General features: G+C 42.1%; 1 protein-coding gene across 1 annotated transcript in view; it reads right to left on the bottom strand.

Moving 5' to 3' along the window:
* Window positions 1-19,156, bottom strand: part of LAMB4 (laminin subunit beta 4) — a 41,844-nt gene extending 22,688 nt beyond the window's left edge. The window contains exons 1-17 of the mRNA XM_032105249.1: window positions 18,667-19,156; window positions 17,017-17,079; window positions 15,648-15,805; window positions 12,488-12,623; window positions 10,801-10,874; window positions 9,985-10,173; window positions 9,768-9,831; window positions 9,031-9,245; window positions 8,061-8,181; window positions 7,235-7,423; window positions 6,446-6,625; window positions 5,635-5,744; window positions 5,092-5,171; window positions 3,980-4,130; window positions 2,907-3,038; window positions 1,963-2,148; window positions 658-779 (exon numbers count right to left, since the gene is read on the bottom strand). Coding sequence (XP_031961140.1) covers window positions 658-779; window positions 1,963-2,148; window positions 2,907-3,038; window positions 3,980-4,130; window positions 5,092-5,171; window positions 5,635-5,744; window positions 6,446-6,625; window positions 7,235-7,423; window positions 8,061-8,181; window positions 9,031-9,245; window positions 9,768-9,831; window positions 9,985-10,173; window positions 10,801-10,874; window positions 12,488-12,623; window positions 15,648-15,805; window positions 17,017-17,050 — 2,141 coding nt within the window. The 5' untranslated portion in view covers window positions 17,051-17,079; window positions 18,667-19,156. The remainder of the gene's footprint in view (window positions 1-657; window positions 780-1,962; window positions 2,149-2,906; window positions 3,039-3,979; window positions 4,131-5,091; window positions 5,172-5,634; window positions 5,745-6,445; window positions 6,626-7,234; window positions 7,424-8,060; window positions 8,182-9,030; window positions 9,246-9,767; window positions 9,832-9,984; window positions 10,174-10,800; window positions 10,875-12,487; window positions 12,624-15,647; window positions 15,806-17,016; window positions 17,080-18,666) is intronic.
* Window positions 19,157-19,461: the final 305 nt, after the last annotated feature.

Below are 19,461 nucleotides of genomic sequence, written 5' to 3'. Positions count from 1 at the left end.
ATAGCCGGGAGTCTGGACAAGGCAAGTTTACTGGGTGTTTTGAGCTCTCCCTTCCCTCTGTGCCTGCAAACTAATGCCTGCAGCCTGGAGCAAGCCCTGCTGCTGTGAGGAGCACACCCAGCCCCAAGCTTGCAGGCTTCAGGAAAGCTGCTGGACTTCTGCTGGATAATTCACCAAGCGTAATTTAAACCTGGGGAGATTAAACTGAAAATGGCAAAGAGGTTTGCAATTCACTGTTCATATTCATCCTCTCCTGTCCCTCTTTAATCAAGACATTGGTCACATCCTCTTAACTTCTCTCTATTCCTTACACAGGTCCAGGCTGAAAAGCTGGTTTTGAAAATAGGCTAGGACAGTGACTTTAAGTCAATGTTTTCTTTCTATACTGAAGTAGCTGTAGTTGGATCTTCACCAGAGCAACAACCAGCACCAGCTGGATCTCAGGCTGCTCTTCTGGGTTTGGCAAACCTTTGCCAGACTGAGGAGTGGGGCATCAGACTTCCTTAGAGCCTACATAGTATTGTGGTATGCCAGCTACAGAAAAGGCCACACATGTGTTTCTGATCCCACTCTCCCACACATGTGTTTCTCTGCAATGCTTCAGTAAACGATTTGTACACAGAAGATCTACAGGCAAAAAGACAGGAACAGTCAGACCTCTTTGTAGCTGGGAGAGGTAACTTGTGTGGCTCCGGTGAAAGGACCTTGTTTTTGCAGCGTTGATCTGACAAGATACCAGCAGGCTGGATGGCAACACTTGCAAGCCAGTCTTCCAAGAACTATAAACGAAAGACAAAAATTATGGTAATATTTTGTATCTGAAAAACCTGCTTTCTCTTTGCAATGGTTAATGAAAGCCATCTGAATGATTGCACACTGCAGCGACAAAACAGATTTTATTCTTTACAGCACTGAAAAACAACGTCACTTGTGAAAAATTTATTGTATTCGCAATAGCTAATGAAAAGCAGAGACGGAAATGGGACCTCAGCTGGTTCAAATGGAAACAGCTCTGTTAGAGTCATTGGAGTTGTTTCTTTTCTTAGCACAGTGTTATTCTGGAGATATCCTTCATTAGCTGCCTTCTCACACATCTAATAAGAAACAATAAACATAAAAGACTTTGTAACAAATGTATTTAAAACTCAACTCTTCAATCCTTAGTCAGAAAAAGCTACCTCAAACCAACCCACTGAAAAATTGTTCTCATGTTTTAAGAAACTGGGAGATTTTTTTACCTTAGAGTGACAGTCAGAGAACAGAATACAATAGACAGCAGGAAAATCTTGAGTTGTGGGACTGTCCCAGAGAATTGCAAAAGAATAAGGCGTATACAAAAGCTGGTACCAATAAAACGCTTGTGTTTTTGAAGACATGGGTGAGGACCTGAGTTTAACCAGATTTGGATTAACAGATTTCCCTAGACATGTCTTCATCATTGAGAAATCTTCTCCAGGCAAAAATTAGTAATTTGGCTATTTTCCTACAATTTTCACACGTCTCAGAGTCCAGCTGGAACAACTGGGAAGCTAGATGCCTGCAAAAGGCCTGGATAAATATCTATGCAGATCACTCCTGCCTGTGCCAATTTTACTGCCCAAAAAATCCCAGCTAGGAATACAGAATGCTTATCTAAAAGGAACTGCATTTTTCATGTGTTTGATTTGTGAGTAAAAGTATAGTCCAAGTATAGGTGCCAAAAGAGAAACATTCAGAAGATGAAATCTTGGCTGATGCTTAGAAAACAGTTGTAGTGCTGATTTTTCATATTTGAGTGGAAAGGGTTAAGGGGGTCAGTGGAGGGCATATTACTTGGTTGGCAAGGCAACTTGCTACTGGGTGAAAAGGCAAGGAATTTTAATTCTAAATATAAAGAATAGAACAAGTTTCTCATCCTATTATTGACAAAATAGACCCTGCCTCTATCACAACATCACAAGACATGCAAGACATCACAAGTACCTCAGGCTCATAACGAATTGTGATATCAAAGTCCATAGCAAAGGGAACATTGTTGATGGCAAATCTCAGCCCAGCTCCACTGGGAACACGGGCGAAGCCATGTCCTGTCCATGTGACAGCTCGAGCAGCACTGGGCTGCCGGAACACCACTTCTGAAACCGAGTCCTGTCCAAACTGCATCGCACCCTGCAAAGACACATTGACATTTCCATCAAGACACAGAGTAAAATTACAAAAAAAACAAACTCAGAAAAAAGAAATACTTTTGCCACACTGTTTACTTATTTTAGCCATCAGTCTCATTTTCTGAACAAGCTCAAAATTGACAATCTAAGAACTCTCCCAAAGATAGGATGTTTAGGGTCACATGTAAAGAAAAGCTTCCCACAAGTTTGCAGTAACAGCAATAAGAGGGACTAGAATAATCCACTCACCTCTGAATATTTGGCATCTCCAAACATTCACGTTGCAAACCATAAACAGAATAAGCCTGTTTTCATACCTGGCTGGCCATTTCATTATAAACTGGATACATAAATATCAATACTTAAAATGGCTGCATTTAAGTGCTAATGTCTTGGTAAACTTGTTGGAAATGTCTTGCAACCAAAAAAAAAAAAAAAAAAGACCAAAAAAAAAACCCCAAAAACTTTACCTTCCATAAGGATTTTTCTCTTCCAAAAATTCATGGAACTTGAGTCTACAATGGCACTGGACATAGCAGAGCAAACCTGTCAGTGTGAATAATAAAATGTCCAACCCAACAATTTTTTTCTTTTCAATATTTTTTATTCTTTTTTATTCTTTTATGATTTAATTTGTGTCAGGATTGTAATGTCTAGGACTGTGAATCCCATGTGCTCAGGCATTTCCTTGCCCTTTGTTACAAAATAAAATTTTATTATTTGGTGTAAACTTAAGTAACTACTCAAGTACTAATTTACCTGTTCCAGTCCAGATTTTCTTACAGTTCGTTTCTTGTTCCTGTTTAACACGATCTTTCCATTTTCAATCATGAACTCATAGCCTTTCTTCTGGAAATAGATGTCACACCTTGGAAGAGTGCTTGGCTGAACCTATGAAGTAATAAAAAAGGAGCAGCACTGTCTCAACAACACTGAAGGGGGGTAAGCAACTAAATGAAAATCCACATTCTTAGAACAAGCTCTATTCTCTGCTGGGTGAAACTCTAAACTATGACCCAGCAGCTGTTGGAAATCTCTTCCCCTCACTGCCTTAAAATTAACTTGCACTTTTCCCTCATAAGCTATGTCCCAGACATCCGTTTTCCATTTAATTATTGGACTGTAGGATGAATACTGGTTGTGATTATAGCTAAATATTTGTGGATGCGACCTGCAAATAAACAGTTTTTATTATTTCTTATCTATAGTTTCTCTACAACATGCCAGAGAAAAAATATTAGTAAAAGCATAGACAGAGGAAGGTATGCATTCCAGGCTTGTACTCAGCATGGGGAACAACTACCCCCATGTTGAAGGGGGTAAAAAAAAAGTAATTAATTTTTCTAAAAACATTACAGATGGATGCCAAATTCTTGAGGAAATTGGGCTACAATCAGTGCCTTTATATAAGGCAGCAGGAATTAGTCCAGTGGAGCAGAGAGTAACTTGATTCTTCCCTTGATGGAGATTCCCAGAAATAGAACATTTCATGAGAGCTATTGGCAACTCAAACACTTTCCTCTAATTTAAATAATTAAATTAATTTCTCTAATTCATGCTAGTCCAGCCTGCACTTAAGAAGCAGCAAGGGCAGCTTTGCAGGTCATACCACGCTAGACTGACTGTCCCTTTTTAACAGACACAGTTATGGGATAGTCATGTCCATGAAAAACTAAGACAAACTGACGATGGTCAAGGGACTTGCTTTGCATTCTCCTGCTAAAGAGCTGCTCCAGCTGCTCCCTGAGCAAGGGCTCTTCTCAGCCTCAGCTCTTGTGTCACCACCACAATGATCCCCTCTCAGTACAACACCTAAAAAGCCAAATACCTACCAAGGGTGCAGAGCCAGAAAGGGGCTTTGCATGCTCAGCTTCATAAATATAATAATCCAGGGGTAGAAAGAAGTATCCTGGAGCTGGCTCGTTGCACTGGCGGCTCACGATGTTGGGCAGACACTGGCACTGACCATCCTTTGGTGAGCACCTGTGGGAGGAGTTGGTAAAGGGAGGACATCAGTGTGGCACAGCGGGGTCCTCACAGCATGAAGGCAGCTCCAACCCACCCTTGTTCCACCTTTGCTTAATCTCATTGCTGGATTGCCTCCATTACTAAACTTCTTCCTATCACCCACCTCCTCTGTTTCTGATGCTGGATTTATTCAATGCTACTTTTCCATGACTTCAGAGTCCATGACTTGCTTTATCTTTGTCTGTTGCGTACCTGAAGCACTGATCCTTTTGTTTCCTGAGCATCTGTTACTGTATTCCTGTATCATTTATCTTTTTCTATGAGAATCATTGTATCACAGTTCTTAATAATCTGTCACCCACAAATATCAAGGCAGGACATGAGATCAGAAGGACCTTTGATGTGATATGGAATGTTTTCATATACTTACACTCATATTTAACACACCAGGTGATTTACCTGCTCACAAAGAGCTGCTCTACAGCATGGGACTGTGTGCTCCTATGTCTGAAGTCTAACAGCAGTAGTGAAGATCCCTGCCCAACAGATTTCCAAAGGAGCCCAACTGAAACCGATCTTGCTTCTAAAATTACACATTTTAAATAGGAGCTAGAAAAAAAAATTCTCACATTTAAGGTAGATGTAGGAAGCTAAGTTAAAAATGACACCTCTAACTTCTAATTTCTAATAATATTAGGGTCTCTGGTTCTCTCAAGGCATACATTTTGTATTTTATATTAAACACATCTTGGTTCAACCTGATCCAAAGTTGGCTTCAAAGGAAATAGTTAAATCCCCATATCACAAATAAATTTCCAAAATCTCCACCCAACTTTACACTGTTTGTATATGATGAAATTCCATCTACATTCTATTTTCCCATCTGCACTGTGACTGTATTAACCTAACCAGAAAATCTAGCCTAAGAGTTTATAAAAATTAAAACCAAGAAAGAACTTGAAGAACTTTAACTTACAAGTTATTCTGGGATCCACCAATATCACAGCCACATGGAGAACAGCCATACAAGCTGTTGCCAAGACCCCAGTATCCTACCTGGTACAAAAAGAAAGATTCTTTTATGGCAAATATTTAAGTATGCAAACCAAAGCAAAACAAAACTCGTTCTGCTGAATGAACAATGCTCTCCACCACTGTGCTTGGCCATGGGAGACTGCTTCTCTTACCAGATAGCAGGGGTGCTCAGCCACTGCAAGAGCCAGATATTTACCCACTTGTGCAAGCAAATAGCTCTGTAAACAGCAAAGATGGACCAGGGACGTAATTTTGCATTTCCTTTTCTTCCTGGGAGTGCTCCTTCCACTGCAATTTGATTGCATAAATGTTTGGGAGCAGTGAAAGAGAAGCAGATATGTCAATGCAAAATGGGAGCATACAGCTGTAAAATTTTTTCGAATTTTGACTAATTGTTTACTTTTATGGCAAGGAAAAGGTGTGGGATGGGTGAGGAGACTTCCAAAATCACATGCAGAAGCAAAACCAAAAACTGAGTACATACAAGGCATTTTTCACAGTGTTGCCCTGTGGTGAACTTCTGGCAGAGGCACTCTCCTGTGGCAGGATCACAGATGGAGAAGGGCAAACTGCCCAAGGGATCACAGTTGCAGGCTGCAGGGACAGAAATGTGCAGTTACCTATGCAGGCCCCAGTGACAGCAGCAGGACTGGCATTTATGTTAGATGAGGCATCAGCATGACAGGCAGTCTCCACCCTCCACACAGACATTCTGCAGATGAACATGCCCTGGCACCCTCCAGCCCTCAGACTGCCCTTGGAAAATGAACAATTTCCTCAGTGGGTTCCTCTCTGGGGGGACCAGAGGCATTGGCAGAAAGTCCTCTGCAGTGGTTTGCCAAGTGCTGTGTGCTGATATGCACTGCAGTCCTTGTGTGTGGCTGAGCACCTGGTATGGGCATAACGTGCTTACAAACCCACAGTGCACCTGGGCAGGAGTGGGATGTGTTTTTCAGCAAGCTTCTCTCAGAGGAATGGTTGGCTGGAAGTTCTTTTGGCAAGGCAGTGGTCCTGTCATCTCAATCTCCCTTTTCAATTAAATTGCATATTTAATAACCCTTCTATTAACAACAGCCTGATCTGTTATATTATATTATGCATTCTGAAAGTGATTTTGCATTGTTTCAGTCTTGGATGCTGCGCCAGAAACCTTGAATTACATTGACATTAAATTACAGTAGGCAACTGGGTATTTTGTGACTCAATAGAGCATTAGTGTGTGGATCTGTGCATTCAACTACCTCCATGCCTTAAAAATGCTTTGGAAAGAGGACTAGAAGAAGTGGTTTACGTACGCTGGCAGCCCAGGGGGTCGCTGCTGCTCAGCCCGTAGTAGTTTGCCCTGCACTTGTCACAGCGAGCGCCCTCCACATTTTCCTTGCAGGGGCACCGGCCCGCGACCGTCCCCAGCGTGGGATCCGTGTGGCTCTCGCACACGCCCTCGTGCAAGGTGCCCTCGGGGTCACAGTTGCATGCTACAGGCAGGGTCAGGGAGACACATTAAAAAAGCTCGTCTAGATGTAAGCATGAAAATGCAATTACAGAGCTGCTGGTAATCTGCCCTTTGCTCCTTAAGGACTTCTCATGTCAATCAATTGCTACAATTAAATTACACTCAGAGTATTTTCTCCATCCTGTGTTAATAATGAATTTAGGTCATCTTTCAGAAGAAGAGCTTTCCTGTCTGAAAGACTATTTTTCTTGCATATAGCAGGTATCTAGCAAAAGTTACTTACTCCTCCCATCATTTTGCACCCTCTTCTGTAATCCCTGAAGGTCACAGAAGCAACATCACTACTGATATTCATATTTATATTGACATTGTTCAAGAAAGACAATAGCTCTGCTGGATTTCTAAGCTCAGTTTAGCAAGGAGTTGGAATATGCAGCTCTTTTTAGAATGCTGGTTCGAGGATATTGTCATGCAGTGACTTTGTAAAGCAGTTTGGATGTTACAGGTACGGTAACATTTTTACAACCATGTGGACATTTAAGCATGGGGCTGGCTGTAGGGCTCAGAGCAAAGAGAACCATAACAACTCTGTTTTGAGTCATTTTTACAGAAGTTAAAAAGGGAAGCTTACGGAGGCACGCCTGAGGATCTGAGATGACTTTGAGTGGATCCTGGTAAAAGAAACGTTTGCACTTGTCACAGTGTTGCCCAGTGGTGTTGTCCTGACAGTCCTCACAAACGCCACCGCTGACCCCACCGCTGGCCTGGTACACGGCCATGTCAAAGTGGCATCTGCTGGAGTGGCTGTTGCAGTTACAACCTGAAACCAAAACAAATGGGGTATTTCACACCATGCCAATATTGTGGTCTGGCTACCACTGCTGTCTACACTTAACACAGAGTTACTGGTTACTTGTATCATTTCAGTGCCCAGCAAGATTATTCCCAGGCCTTGTGTGTTACAACTGGGAGAAAACATTGGAGTCTTAGGACAGAACTGTGTCCTAAACTTGGAAATGCAGATGAGTGTGCCTGATATGCAGTGGGGAACACTGCTCTGCTGAAGAAAGCTCTAGCTGAATATTTATTACAGACCCTAATACATTATTTTCGTGTATACTACATTACTCATTATTGTGGAAATAAGTAATTTAGCCTTGTCTAAATTCTTCTACTCACATGAAAAACTCTGTGCAAACCAATGAATGATCTTTTTTGTATTAGCTGCTTTTTCCTCTCCTTACTGTTTTTTTTTCTCTGCCTGAAGAATAAGAACATGAAACAGCTCTTCCTCTTGTAGGATAACACAGCACCTATGGATGCAGCAATCTGTTTTTCTGGATGAGGCATGAAAAAGTCTCCCTCTCAGAAACCTGGCCATCCCATTATGAATTGAACTAGGATTGTGCTACACCCACCCCCTGCTATTAAAAAGGAAAATAGCATGTTTGAGTTACGTTTGCAAGCATTATCTTGTGTCCCTTCAGCTGGCCTCCAGGGAACATCATTGTAGAAATCTTTACATCTTTCACAAGACAAACCTTCAGTGTTATGGTGGCAGATACATCTCCCATGGACCTGTAATGTGGTGAGAACAGAGAGATGAGGTGAGGTGAGGTGAGGTGAGGTGAGGAGAGGAGAGGAGAGGAGAGGAGAGGAGAGGAGAGGAGAGGAGAGGAGAGATCTGCTCAAGGTATGTCAGCAAGATCAGGAAAATTTGAAGCTCTTTGGCTCCCTCAGCTGACATAATTTCCAATAATTTGAGTAAAAGATCTGGAGAATACCTGCAAACTTTAAGCAAATAGTTTTAAAGCCACTGAACAACATTTAGAAAAAAAGTATTTATAGAGATATCAAAAGAGACTTCAACATTTTAGAGTCTTTCTCTGTCTGCCTACATGTCTTCATATTGAGATACATGCTTTCCAGTAGAAAAAACTCTTGTTCCCAGAGGGAAAGAATTTGCAATCACATTCCTGAGATTTTTAATAATCCATTTTTCATGGGTTAGCTTTACATTATCAACTATTCTTTGTGCCAATGCCTCCTCTCCTGCTGCAGAGCCCCCAGGCCCAGCTGGAGTGTGGAATGCACCCAACAAGTGGCCATTCAAGTCTGCACATGCCATAGGCTACTTACTGCATTACATTTGAACCATTACAGCTCTGGTATTTTGCTGCTATTATCAACATGTCTTGCCCCAGTTGCTTTTGAAACACCACAGTAGTGCCAACAAAGACAGCTTCTGTGCATTCCAACCCAGGGTTTAAAAGAAGAGTCTGCATTGAAACATTTAACAACTAGCAGTTGCAAATGGTTAATCCAAAGATTATCAGAGATCTTCCTTCTGATCCCTCCCTCCATCTCTTCCTTCTCACAAAACACCCGAAGGGACTGCCCTTTTTGGAGACAGCATTAACGACGCACCATCCCAGACTGATGGAAAACATCTCCCCGCACGTTCTGCACAGAATCACACTGGCTGGCATGGCCATTGCAAAAGCAGCTGCCCCGCACAACCATCTCATAGATGGCATAATAGTACTTCTCAAGTGGATCACTGTGCCTCCTCCCAAGCAGAGCATCACCAAGGGTGTGGAGTTTAGTAAAATTGATCCTTAGGTTTGTCAGTGTAATGAGCTCTGGAAGGAAAGAAGAGAGATTAAGAGCCTGAGTTCAGTCTAAAATGAACAGTATGAAATTTTCAGCTTGAATCAGTCATCCAAAATTTTCCCATAGTGAAGAAATAATGAAAAAAATCCGATATTGGCCAAGACCAGTAATGCCTACAGTGCCAGGGCAAGGACCGACTCCTGGCATACTGCTGCATAAGTGTTAGCATGCTGCTTGATATGCCTCTGCATTTTCCCAGCCACTTCATGGGTTCATGTGTACCTCTGGGACTGCTCTCAAAAAGCAGTGTGGATTGGGCCAGAAGGAAAGACAGTTTAGCTAGTTGGATGAGGCTCCACAGAGCTTTGCCATTTGCCCCCAGGTCTAGAGAACAAGACTGGCCCATTTCATTTATTAATACAATGTCTCCCTAAGATTTTTAGGTACCTAATTTTCAACATCACTGACTTACACCAGCTGGTGTACCTTTCAGTGTACAAAACAAACAATACCCACAAAGTACCTCTGGAGAAAACCTGTAGAGTCCATACCTTGGATATGTGGCACATATGGATTTTCTATTTCAAAACTGGGATCCAAAGCTTTTAAAACAACCTGCAAAAAAAAAATGAATAAGGCTCTAGAGATGGGATGAGCAGCCACCAAAGGGATCAAAGGACAGGCCTCTGCCTTTAGCAGACACAGACAAGATACCACCTTCAGCTCCACATATGATCTGAACTCATACAAACAGACACTTGACAGTACCTCGCCTTCAGTGGAGGGCTCGATGTCTGAATATCTTGAATCACAGACAACATCTCCAACACTTTTTGCTGGACCAGAAGAGATGTTGGGAAAAGAAGCTGCACAATCATGTGCAAAATATCTAAACACTTTCCAGGTCTGACCAAAGTCGGTAGAGCGCTCAACCAGCATTGCTGCAGGCCGAAATGTCTGCAAGAAAAATTTCAAGAATTCCCTAAGAAGGCATTAATAAGACACCTCAGGGGTTGCTATATTGATATTCCTCTTTGGAGGATGCTAAAATTTTGTGTTTGAGAACTTAGAGGCTTGTTACAGGTGCTGTGATAGTTGCATGGTTCTCTGAAAAAGCTCATTAGAACCTCTCTCTAGCAAAAGGGAAGGGTAACATTTAATATAGATACAAGATTACTTTCTAAGTAAGGAAGTTTACCATAACAATATAGGAATTTTGTACCAAAAATATTGTAATCATCTGGATCATAATAGATATGCATGAGCTGAACTAAATTGAAAGAGCAACTGCAGTTCAGGTATGTCTTAATTTTTAGGGTTTAGTTTTGCTATGTATTTTTTCAGCTTTAATTCTTGGATTTATAGAAAATAGGACCAGAAGGCACATGAATAGGAAACTATTCGGTCTATCCTCCTCCCCTAAGGCAGGATCAACTATAATTTAACCGTACTTGACAGGTGTTTATCTAACCTGTTCTTACAAACCTCTAAAGATGGAGCTCTCATTGCCTCTCTAAGCAATTTATTCCTGTGGTTAAGTAATTAGTGTATAATATTACATAAAAGCTCTGGTAAAAGATGTACCTTAAAGGTCAGGATAAGATGGCTGAACTGGAATAAAGTTTCTAGGTCCAATCTAATGCTGACATGGTCAATGCCTGAAAAGAGAATGAAAATGAAGTGTACAATGCGTACATTGAAGGGGTTGCTGAGACAGTTTTCCCATGGGGGATTTAAAGATGCCTTTTCCAGCAGAGCTGCTAGACTCCCTAGGGCATCCCCTGTGCACAAACCCATGCAGCTGGACCGCTCTCTCCGGGGCAGTATGATATGCTGCCTTCCTGGCACTGTCACCAGCAATGCTGCATGTCACTGAGACTGCAGGAGGTGGCTGAAGGTCCCACTCATGCAATTTGGACTGTAAATGATGGTCATGGTAGGGTTGTGGGTTTGTGTGTTTCTATATCCAGTTAGGTTTATTTTTTTTAATCCATTCAAATAATTTACTTATCTCTAAGAAAGAAAAAGAAAGAAAAATAAAAATGAGGTGTTTTCTTCATGCTAAACAGAACTGTTAAACCCTTCTATACTACCAGATGTGAAATTTGTCATGAGCAGAGCTACTGCACCAGGCATCTTCCAAAACTGCAACAAATATGGAAGAAAACTCCACAAGAACACATTCTCTGTAGAGAGTTGCAGGAGCTTAGCCAATATCCCCATTTTTCACGTCTGCATGCACCATCCCAGGATTCCTGCTGACTAGGCTGTGCATGAGACCTCATCCCAGAAGACAGGGAGAATAAGGAAAACTCCTCTCACAGCTGGCCCACAGCTTTATTGGCAGTGGTGTCCAAAGCTGGTGAACAGATCCTTGCTAAACTCCATGAAAAACAAGGCTTATGGATTTTCAGTTGGATACTAAAATAGGGTTAACATATCATCTTATTTTTCTATACCTTAACTTCCAACCAGGCAAATGTTTCTTACATAATTATTGTGTGTCAGATAAAACAGAGTAAATGTTACTCCTCCTAGCATATCTTCCCAGAGGAGCTGTAAGGATAGTATCTTCGTCAATTCTGGGATCGCATACATCCTCAGCAGTTTGCAGAGGACGCCAAGCTTAGTGGTGCAGTTGACACATGTGAAGGATCAGTGACCATCTAGAGGGACCTGGAAAAGCTCAAGATGTAGGCCCATGGGAGTCTGATGAGATTTGTTGAGGCCAAGTGCAAGGTGCTGCACCTGGGTTAGCACAACCCTCAGTATCAATACAAGCTGGCAGATGAATGGATCAAGAACAGCCTTGCAGAAAAGGAACTTGGGGTATCAGAATAAGGGAGCTGATAGCCAGGCTTTATTTAATTTTTTCTTAAACTATTAGTGCTTTAAAATACTTTCTTTAAATGGGTACACACTGTCTTTACATTACATCTGTAGGCAACCGTATCTTTGCGCCAAATGACGATTCCCTGACAGGCAGACACACTGTGGAAAATACATGGCCTCTTTGTATAACCCAGCATTGCCACAGGTCCTCTGGCCAGCTCTTGGAGGTACTGAGCTTAAAACTTGTCCACAGAAAAACAGACTTTCTGAAATCCTATATTGCTATACACAAATGGGTTTAAATCACTCCGTATTACTAAATCAAAGAAACAGATGTGGTTTTGTTTCATCTCTTCATGAAGGCAACTACGTGGAAGCCAATTACATAAAGAAATCTCACACTAACATTTTGCAGTAATATTTTCTCTAAGAAACGTACCATTTTCTGACTGCCACCACTTCCTTTTCCTTTCGGGCTCAAACGTTGTGATAACATTTTCAACCATGTGACTGTTGTGCTGGCTATAGGGATTATATGGGTATCTGGAATCACAGAGAAAGCACTTCTCCTCAGCCTAGAAAACAAAATGAGCAGAATAAAAGCTTAATTTGGTTTCTTCACTAAAAATCAGGTAGACATAAATATATTTATGCCATTGCAAGACTTGAACCTGTCTTGTTGCTTTGGGTGCCTGTGCTTTTAATCACTCAGGCTTTCCATATACAAGCCCAAGAAAAACATCATATGCACAAAGCATGAACATAGTAAGTGTTGGTGATGATCTGCCCCAGGTACTTTATAAAAATTACACTTTTTCAGTTGTGGAGAAGGGACCTCAGTAAGACCAGGTACAAGGTAAGTAGTTGGTTTAGGCTGACACCACCACCCTGACCACTGTCAGTGTCTTTTGAAGCTTAGGGAATCTGGGAAAGTTTAAAACCAATGCAAAGGAGGAAAATTAGGATACCAATAGGAAAAAAGGGTCTTGTTTGAAAATGTTACAAGCAGAAGATGAAGGTAGCAATGATTAACCAATATCTCATGAATGAGAGGCTTTGATAAGTGAGGGCAAGGAACTCCTATTTAAGGTAACAAGACAGGGATTGAGTGGGAGACTAAGAAGAGGTGACAAGTTTACATGCTGGGCTGGGAGATGACTCGTGCTGAGCCAAGTGGACAGCCCAAGCAGCCATCACAGCCAGCAGAGTTTTCATCACAGCCAGGGAAGTTTTCAGCAGGGTGGGCAGGGGTGGATGCACTGCACAGACTGACTCCAGGAGATTTGGGCAGAGCCTGAGTGTGAGGATGCAGGAATAAGCCACAGCAGAAGGTGATGCCCCATCTGTGTGCCTGGCTGGCAGGGACAGTGGTAGGAGGAAGAGGGGATGCAGCACCCCAGAGGGAGCTGAAGGAGGAGGCATGCGTTCAGGGCCCATGGCTGGAGGCTGGAAATGACCCAGAAGGAGATGGGTGGAGAGGCACCCCACTTGGCACACTCAGGATCCACAGAGAATAATCAGGAATGATTTTAACATCTTTGCATTATGAAACCACCTGGGAATTATTCACATTTAAATAAATGATGAGATATAGATTTACAGGTATGGTATAATTATGTACTATATTCAGTCATTCTATACTACACTTGACAAGTGTATGAATGCACATTTTAGAAGATGAGAGAGAGTACAAAAAATACTCTGTAATGTCATTTCACAAAGCTCTGGTAAGGAGAGCTCAGATTGTTGAAGCAGTTGGCAGGACTGCGCACACTCACTCTGGTTTATACAGACATACAATATGACACTGGGGCAACTTATGTCTAAGGCTGCTCCATAAAAATCTGCTTCAAAGGACAAGCACGTGCATGTCCATGTCTGGCAGATCCCATTTGACTCTGAATTGTGCAGTTTTATACTCTCCTCAACCCTGAGTGCCCTGTCTTTTCCTTTCAAAACATGTGTAAGTAGTAAATCCAATTATTGAGCTAAAACCCACTTACCTACATTTTAAAAACAGTAAGACATATTAAAGACTGAAAATTATTTGCAGTGCTTCTTTCCAAACACAAAGCAGTTGAATTCTACATTTTTCCCATCTGAATCCCAGCTAAATCCCAGCTCTTGGTAGCTTGCCACATTGACTAATACGCACTTTCATGAGTAAGGTTTCCTCTTATCATGAAGCCTGACACAGGTCATCAGGAGGGGAACTGGGGGAGGAAGAACTTTGCTTTACAAGATGCAAGATGCAAAGCTTCCTGGCCTGCCTCCAGCAAAGCATTCAAAATGTGCTGGTGAGATAGTGAACTGAAAGTGAAGTGGGACTCTGATGCACTGTAGGTGACAACACATTTAAGGCAAACTGACAGAACAGAACACATTGCCAGAGTGTGTCTCTCTCTTGAACTCTGCAAAGCAGCAGAGTTTGTAGTTTTCACCCTCTTCAGGAGACAGCCACCACGGGTCAAGATATGTTGAAGCAGCATTAAATCACAGGGATTATTGAGGAACAGCTGCTCCTTTTCATGAGTCTGTATTTATATAATTCAAAAGATAAGTACAGGCAAGTGAAAATATTAATTTTCTATTGCTCTTTGATCTCCTCCTAAAAAGCAAGAATAAAAGGCAACCATCCAGCTTTAGGGCCAGAAAGATGATTCAAGCTATTTCAGCAAAGGAAAGAGAGATATACATTTTGCAGAAAACTGTGGATACAATGTGCAACTTGGAGCAGTGTTTGGTTCCATGTCCATACTTTACTTTGCAAATGTGTCACAACATTAAGCTAGAAGGTCATAAACTGTAATTATTTTCAATTGTTATAAATTAAGCTGTATTTTAACTTCCTCTTCAGCCTAAGCTGTTATTTAGTGAAAATATTTCTATTTGTGACAATTTATTAGCTCAGTGGGGCCAAGTCCTCCAGGATGTGCAACAGAGGAATCCTCATTTCTGCACACCTTCCGTATATCCAGTGGTTCCCCCTCATTACTGCAGCCAGGGAGTGAGAGGCATCCCTCTGATCAGCCACATTGTGGATCTGCTGACCCACTCACATGGCCAAAGACTGGACCACAGCATTAGTTCTTCCCTTTTCAGAGACAGCTTTCTGCTTTCAGCAACGTTGGCCTCATTTCAGATCAAAAGAGAGGAGAGGGTATGGTGTGAATCTCTTAACAGGCTGCCTCAGGTCTCAACACCATACGCACACGTCCTCTGGAGAAGGTCCTGCAGCCTGTGGGACCTCACTACCCTTGCACTCACACACACAGACCATGGGCTTCAGCTCTGGGGCATGTGTGAGAAGAGCACTTGCAGAACAAAGCTCCTTCAGAAATCCCTGTGCTCAATCCCAGTGCATCTCAGGGATGTTTCTCCCCCTTGAGAAGATACACACCACCATGGAGGCTGTTCGCTGCCAAACCCTCCATATGTGCTGCAGTGAGGCACAGCCTTCCACCAGACTTAATGTCACACTGTCTGATGATTATTCAGAAAACTCCCACAGGAACTTCCTAGTCTGGGCAAACTCCCTGTACAGATGAGAATATGGTTAGTAAGAATTCAGTTTATTTAAAAAGAAAGAGCAAACCAACCTCTAGGTAGCCTATAATGCAGTACTTCTGAGGGCTATTCATCCCACAGGTTGATGAGGCTGTCAGTTGCTTGCTGCGACCCCGGAGAAGGTCCCCAAGGGCTGGGTGGCAGGACCCAGCATCACAGTCATGCTGTGCATGCTGGCATCTTATCAGCACTGAGCATAAAAGAAGATCAAAGAAAGATTTAATTGTTTTGTATAGCCAGCAGTATTCTCCAGACAAAATCAGTTAAATCCCAACACACACAGAAAACTCAATTATCCTTTGCCTGTACTCCTTTTGCTCTTAGGTATACATTTTTTTAAGAACGTCAGTAATGAACCCACCCGCTGCAAAATAATCATAAAAAATATAGATAGCATATTGAAAATCCATGCTAAAACTTAAATTTTCAGCATATTATTTTTCAGTAAAAATGCCAATCTGCCACAAGCAATAATTTACTATGCTTCCCACCCTGACATACCCATTGCCAGCATTCCTACAAAAGAATAGTGAGCATTTCAATTGACTCTGTGGGCAGAGCCAGATTTGAATGAATTCTGCTTATTTCTGTTGATATCCAAGTCATAACGGTGGAAATGAGACCAGGATTGACATCAGGGGTCTCTCAGATTTTCTGTTAATTTGCAATGAATCCCTAGTTCACTGTCAGAACCCTCTCAGACCCCATGGAATGGTCATTAATAAATAAACAGAATAATTATGAATTTTCTAAATAATTGCAGGATTTTTTGTTTGTTTTGCCTGAAACAACTTTCAGTATCTTCCCCATTATATTAAGACTTCCCTTACAGGGCTTGTCCTTTTAAACAAGTTCTGTCCTGAAATTCTGAAAAGGAATGGGTACCTCGGAGGCTTTATCTGTTCAGCTTTACTTGGCTCAACTTGTTAGAAAAGGTGCAGTTAAAAAACCTCAACAATTGATACATGAAAATCCCACAGAATACTAGAAATGCAACTACAACAGCAAAAATACAGCATTTTATGGCCAGATTTCAGTCTATGGCTCAGGCTGTAATTTAGATGATGAGGGACACTTGACTCTTTAGGTGTAAAGCAATGCCTCTGTTTAGTTAGCCTGCTCTTTTTAGTTATACAAATCCATGCTCATTATTCATTAGCAGATGTTGATTGTCCCTCTCAGGACCTGAATCAGACTCAATTACTACATGTATGTCTTCTTTGTACTTAAAGGTTTCATATCACTTGTGGGTCCCTGGCAGGAGAGCGGGGAAGATTCACTGTCATGTGTTTCTCAATAGCATTTACTTAAAATAAGCACTTTAACAAAATCTTGGAGAGATATGTAAATCACATGATAATATTTCAAAATTGGCTGAGTAACTGTAGCATCTGTACTTACTGAGGTGTAACAGGATGGCGAGCCTCAGCCTCATGCCTCCCCATCAAACTCTGACTGGTACTGCTGCAAGAGAAGAACTGCTCTGTCACTTGGTGCTCTCCCTCATCAGGGCACCCCTTGCACACAGCTGTACAGTGAGCCAGCCTTTAGTAAAGTGACAGAGATGTAATAAAAATATAAAGACTAAAAGGAAACCCTGGCTTTGATTTAGTTCTAGAAAAAAAAATCTCTCATGATGAAAATTTCAGCACTGAAACTGGGATGAAAGCAGAGGAACACTTCACAAAGGCTTTCAGAGACGACTGAAAACATATTCACACTTAGTATAAAATATAACCAGAATGCTATCAGCTAAAATATTGTAGTATTCAAATACAACCAACTTAATTCTAAGTGGATTCAGCAGGGCTGCTTGCAGAGATCTAGCTCTTTCTTTGGAGGTTCTTGTTTCTTTTCATTAACTTAAAACATAGCCAGAAGTCCTAATGAAGACACCACTGAGAAATGCCTGATGTCAGGCGCTATGAATTTTGTCAGAGACAAGATATAAGTGCATCTTAAAGTGTAGTGAAGAAAACCAGGTAATGTCAGTATCAAAGCAAAAGACTCATACAGGAGAACCTCAGCATGAGTCCAAGAGAGGTTCATTGTGGCATCCTTCGTCTTCCTACTTACCTGGAAGAAAGTGAGACTTGCCAACACAAAACTTCTGTTGGAAAAACAAAAGGCAGCCATGGGTATAAAAGATGACCCAGCATCCTGCCACCAAGTAGAACTCCCAAACCAAACTCGGCCCCATCTTTTCATCTTCCACCTCTTTCTCCACCTGTAGGAACCAGTGAGGCTGGTGTGCCCTGAAGCAGTTCCAGCTGCTGGGGCATCCCTGTATGAGCATGCCCCAAGTGCCGCTTCCCAGCTGTTATTGTTTCTCACCTTCATACAGCCATCACTGTACTGAGTGAGCTAAAATGAAATATGCCCCCAGAATAGTGGGAACATAAACAAAAGCACTTCAGATGCTACAGGGTCCACATGGGCTTGGTGCACACAGCTCTCTACAGCACATGACACAACAGCTGTACCTAGATGAGTACTTTAGCAACCACAGGCAGGGAAAGCTAGCAAGGGTCACCAGGCTTTCATGCTGCTGCAGCTACTCTCATCTCCCACAACCACAGAGAGCCTGGCATGTGACAGGAAGATGATGCTGGTGAGCAGCCATGCAGCTGTGCCTGGCTCCCTGGCTACAGAGAAACCTGGCCACAGATCCACTGTCTGAGGCAAAATTGAGCAAATATTTACCTCCTGTGTTGGACTTTAAATTTTATACTCTGTCAGAATAATGGACAGACTCAGAGATGATTTAAGCTGCAACCACTGCAACAGCACTGTAGTGAAATACAGGTATCCACGGTGAGCGATCTTGGCAGGTACACATTCCAATTCCTACCCTAACACTGTGACATTCAATACCAGTGATATTCTCTAAACCTGACTCCCTTTAACAGAGAAACAAAGACCAGAAAAACCCCAACATACTTTAGTTCCATGCTTAACAGCAAAAATATTGAAGAGGTCTTACCTGGGTTCCAGGCAGCCAAGTGTTGCAGATGGGAATGAGCTGAGTGAGGGAAGCAAGCAAAGGCATACCTGTGCACTTCAGCTGGAGAAGATAGCACATCCCCCGAGGCACCAAGGTGTAGGTGAGAATGAGACCGAGCCTGCAACCTGTCAAAAGCTTGATTTGTGAACTCTTTCTGCTTCTGGCATCGGCAAATATATTCATTGAAAGACAATTGTGACAGGTTAAGTTCACGGCAGAAAAAGTTCATGCAACTGAAAACAGAAGGCTGATATTCTTAAAGTGCTGGCAAACAACACCTTGACTGTTGTTTAATTAAACATCTGTTCAGTTGGTCTTGTTTGAAACCAATCATCAAAGTCTTTATAGCTACTTAACATCAGAAGTCTAGTGGCACTGGATTATCTGAGCATGGGTTAAAATGGATGACTCCTCACAGCAGGAGCGTGAATGGTCTGGGAGGGCTGATTTGGGGTTCTGAGGTTACTGTAAACATGCTTGCCAAACAGCTCTGATTGCACTTGTGTGGACATATTGAGCCAACTTTGAAATAGTTCAAACTCTGGATCATCACTGTGAGCACTAGGTTTTTCTCAAAGCTAAAGACAACATGGCAACTTGAGTCAGAGCTTTGCATTTCAGCACAAGTTTTACCTGTGACTGTCCCCGGCAGCAAGCACGGAGCAGGGATTGATCTGTGGGATACAGGGCAGTCACAGGCAACATGGTGATGGAGCAGCTCTGAAATGGTGTTCACCAGCTCATGTGCAGAACTGGCCACTGTTTTCTGGTGTCTTTATTGAAACCTGCGGCACTATGATTCCAGTTTTCAGAATGGCAGGTTGTCTTGATACACAATTTTA

This window comes from Corvus moneduloides, chromosome 4 (genome assembly GCF_009650955.1).
Source record: "Corvus moneduloides isolate bCorMon1 chromosome 4, bCorMon1.pri, whole genome shotgun sequence".
Classification (NCBI taxonomy): Eukaryota; Metazoa; Chordata; class Aves; order Passeriformes; family Corvidae; genus Corvus; species Corvus moneduloides.
This window is presented reverse-complemented; position numbering and strand designations above follow the sequence as displayed.